This window comes from Lactuca serriola, chromosome 2, assembly GCF_051521515.1.
Source record: "Lactuca serriola cultivar US96UC23 chromosome 2, Lser_US96UC23_V15, whole genome shotgun sequence".
Lineage (NCBI taxonomy): Eukaryota > Viridiplantae > Streptophyta > Magnoliopsida > Asterales > Asteraceae > Lactuca > Lactuca serriola.
Window position 1 is genome coordinate 157,390,720 of NC_136409.1, and position 4,691 is coordinate 157,395,410.

The 4,691-nt window shown below is 34.0% G+C and overlaps 1 protein-coding gene across 1 annotated transcript; it reads left to right on the forward strand.

Moving 5' to 3' along the window:
* The first annotated feature begins 319 nt into the window (after positions 1-319).
* Positions 320-1,905, forward strand: LOC145087133 (dof zinc finger protein DOF5.7-like). The gene has a single exon (XM_079025037.1). It carries the CDS (start codon positions 584-586, stop codon positions 1,676-1,678), a length of 1,095 nt encoding a protein of 364 aa, XP_078881163.1. The 5' UTR covers positions 320-583; the 3' UTR covers positions 1,679-1,905.
* The last annotated feature ends 2,786 nt before the right edge of the window (positions 1,906-4,691 follow it).

The following is a 4,691-nucleotide window of genomic DNA, read 5'->3' on the forward strand; positions in this document are numbered from 1 at the left end:
GCATGCAACCAATTCGTTAAATATTTATTCGTGTCACCTTTTCCCTTTCTCCATTTATTAATTACTCGCTGAGAGTTTATATTATTTTTTATTTTATATAACTTTATGGTACTATCCTCTTTCTTTTATAATTTCTATCTCCTAATTTCTATTCACATTTTTATTGAAAAACAATACTTTTTTATTCTAATATCGTACTAAAACAATCACATTCTTTTGCTAATTAATTACCAATCGCTTGTCTGGTGTGCCTTCATTTCTCAGTTGATCACCATGTGCCTGTTTTGCATCCATACTCTTCCATAAGTCCATTCCTTCACATCTAACCCTTCAAAAAAACACATAGATAAACTCTTTAGAAGTAAATAGAATTAGAAACCTCCGACTCCTTGATGAAGTTCACAAGAACCCATCAGCAACCCCCTTCCATCTTTCAAAATCATTCATGAGTCCATTCAATTGAGTGCATCTTTGCCTCTTCCACAGGGAACTCAAACTACCCACATCCCTAGCTATAGCTTCTCTTTCTCTCATAAATTGCTATTAGTGATCCCTATCATATATGCACCATTGATCAATCTCTATGTTGTCTCACAACATAGCATCAAAACAGGCTAACAAAGATGAAAGTCAAAGCACGGGTGGTGGCGGTGGTGGTGGAAATGGTGGGAAGAAAACGGCATCGTTAAGGGCACCAGAACAAAACCTCAAGTGCCCAAGATGTGATTCACCCAACACGAAGTTCTGCTATTACAATAACTATAACCTCGCTCAGCCTAGACACTTTTGCAAGGCTTGTAGAAGATACTGGACTAAAGGTGGGGCTCTTAGAAATGTTCCCATAGGGGGCAGTTGTAGAAAGAACAAGAAGACAAAATCTTGTTCCTCGAGGTTTTTTGTAGGGGAGCCTTCCTCCAAAGGCTCGTCTTCGGATATCGGAGGGATGAAATTTTATGGTCTTTCTGCCATGGATTCCGGGATACACTTTCCTCCTAGAGTTACAACCACTAACCATTTCTCTTCTTCGTATGGCGACACAGTTAATCCTTCCTTTGTAAATCTTGATCCATTAGGGTTTAATTTCGCGTTTTCATCGTCTCACATTACGATGAAACAAGGACATCATCATCATCAACAACAACAACAACAACAGCATAATCAAAGTGGAGGAGGGTTATTAAATTTTCATGAAACTATGGGCACAGCTAACAATCTTCTTCATAATACTGGTCTTGCTTCTTCCATAGAATCTTTAAGTTCTATAAACCAAGATTTGCATTGGAAGCTGCAGCAACAAAGACTGACTATGTTGTTCGGTGGCGATGGTGGTGGCGGCAGTGGTGGTGGCGGAGAGAACGGTCAGCAACAGCAGAGAAAACAAGGTTTTGTTGAACCACATGCTCAGAAATTACAACCCATTTTGTTTCAGAACCTTGAGATTTCAAAGCCAGCACAGTCTTCTATGGATGGTGATTCGAGAAAAGATACCGGTGATGGAAATGGTGGTGGTGGTTTGGCGACGGAGTGGTTCTTTGACGACAGTTATGCACCGGCTAATGTGAATCACGCAACTCCAACGGGTAGCAACAGCGCAGGGAATGATCAAAGTGGAAGCATAAACAACTGGAATGGAATTGAAGATTGGAATACTTTGAAGCAGTACAGCTCAATTCCATAGTACGTAGCATTTGAAGATTCACAGACAAAGAGAACAACACTATATTAATTAAGGTAGCCTATTTTCTTTTTTCTTTTTATATGTTGGTTTTTAAATTTTAACCAAGTATCGTAAGATGAGGATGATTATCAAGTTCTCTTTGTATAATTGAACTTATGTTATTTTCATTGTTTTAAGTGTATCCGTATTGAATTACAAATATTTAACATGTATCCTTTCTAATTATTAATTACTTCTATTAATTAGAGTCTGTTCTCGTATTAAAATAATGTAATGTTGTAGTTATATAATTTACGTAAAAGTATATGGCTATCAATTGGTTAATTTAAATAAAACTTCTGTTACAAATATTTAAAATGTTATGAACTAATTAAAATTATTGTTAATCATCTAAGAATGCATTGAACTCGATCATATCATCATTTTGTATTTTGTATTTTATAATTCATATAACTCTATCAATATTTTTCTATAATACATTTGAACTCTACAATGTTTAATCGAACATATTTAAATATTTATTTAAAAATTAAAAAAATTTCATTATTCTTATTGAAGATTTCATGCATTGAAATTTGAACTTCAAATTCACTTAACCATAAAGTTGTCTCTCATCATAACAGAGTTTAATTTATTAACTTACAATTATGTTTGTCTATCTCATTTAACTCTATATTGTCATGCTATTAAGACATCAATAAATTTAGCTAATTTTAAATTTAAACTTTCCTAAGAAGATATACATTTATCTTGTAGCTACCATCCAAAAGTAGGAATTGTTCATTTTGAGAAGGAGGATTAACTTTTGTATATGCAAATATACGATAATCGTTCCTTTCTTTTATCAATTAACTTCTAATACCATGATTTCAGACTTTAGTACCTTTTGTCGATTGTCTTTTTTACAAAGAAAGGACAAAAAATTCTATTTGTTTTGTCCTGGTGTTTTCTTTTCTTTTCTTTTTTTTTTTTTTGGAATACGGATGTAAATTCAAAATAAATGTAAAGCCCTATGTAATCAGGTTAATTTGCAAAAGAAATGCGATATGTAACTTGATATATATAGTTAAATTGATCAAATATTTACAATGTATATATCTTTAAAGACAATGAGTATCCTTGGTATAAAAATATAGAGTTGTTTGATACATATCTATCGGGATGTGTGTAGAGGTAGGATTAGGGATTAATTTAAAAAGACGATGCATGAATTTGTACAGCATGCATGTGTTATAATAGAATCGTTTTAGTGTTTCAGAACTAGTCTCACTCAGAGTGTCTTCTCAATCCAGTAACTGCAACACTCAGTCTTCGCAGTTGATGCTTTTATGAAACATAACAAGAGCTACGTAACGTACCCAACCCACCCTTCTTTTTTCTTAGCTCCTACGCCCTTCTTCTGCATCCACCTGACTCAAAAGTAAACCCCCATCCCTCACCTCTGTCACAACTCAACATGCTTCAGTGTGTTTGTATGGATAAAGTTAATTAATAATCCAGTATTTAGGAATTGAAGCTCTTTAATTAGCTATATATACGTACGTATATGTCAATGACTGCTTTGACAGAAGCCCTGATCAGACCAAAACTAATGTTCATCGAGTTAAGGAGCTAGCTAGCCGTTAGAACCTTCTTGCTTTAATGTCTTTTAATTACTTGTCTCCCAAACCTTAAACACATTCTGTTTGATTCCTTGGAGTTTTCTGTAAAATCCACCTCCGTGCAAAATACACTGTATATAATACGTACACAGCTATGTATGTTTAGGGTTCTGCACTACGATGCATGCATTCACTTACACAGTTACACATCCATGACAAAACGTATACATTGTTGTATATAGGGAAAATGACTTAAAAGCGAAGTTTTCAAACCGTTCAAAAAAAACCCCAATCATGTTTTGTCTGTTCAAAAAAACCCAACAAACTTAATATTTTGTGTAAAAAGCCCAACTAAGTTACACTTTCCTGAAAATCAAATAAGATAAACAGATGACGTGGCTTATTACCGTATCGGAAAAATGACTTGTTAGGCCAACGAAGTTTCCAAAATGTTTAAAAAACTTCAATCATGTTTTGACTGTTCAAAAAAAAACCCAACGAACTTAAACAAAACAAAATTGGGATTTTTTGAACGGTTTGGAACTTTGTTGGACTTTTTAGACAAAAGGTTAAGTTCGTTGGGTTTTTTTGAACAGACAAAACATGATTGGTGTTTTTTGAATGGTTTGAGAACTTTGTTGGGCTTTTAAGTCATTTTCCCTTGTATATATAATATACAAATGTGAGATTCAAAGCATATATCTTTAAATTGTAAACCCAGATGAACAGATATATAAAACTTTTCCTATTTTTGTTGACCAATTTATCTTAGGTTGTCGGTTTAATTCTCCACCAACTATATGAACTAGGTCATGATTTTGTATGATGTGATCTTGAAATGAGTATTAGTGTGTTACCACCAAACCTCAAAAATGTCAATAAGTAATCATCAAAAACTGTCTCTTTCTAGGGCTGCCGGCGTAATTTACTGAAACTTTTTCGAATCGAGAGAGAGAGGGTGGTGCTGCTGCGTGATTAACGTGATGGAGTGGCTGGAATAGGAGAATTTTGGTTGGCCAAGATTAAAACAGCGCATCATATATATTTGGTGTGTGTGTGGTGTTGAGCTGTCAATTTTCACAAGCTGCAACAAGAAGTTCATGACTTTGCATGTAAAATATAAGTAGTTAGATTACCTTCGGTGCTCAGTTTGATAAGGGTCGGATTTCTTAAGATGCACACATAAGCGTACGATTTCGAGGCCATGTACCTATAAAGCGATGCACTAAATTAAACACATGGACAACGAGAACATACCAAGAATTAAAAAAAAAAACAAAAACAAAACAAAGCAAAACAAAAACAAAAACAAAAACAAAGGAAAACAAAACAATACAAAGAAAACAAAAATTAGTCCATATATGTGATGATTGTGATCCACTTATAACATCTAATTTAACACCACTGGAAAA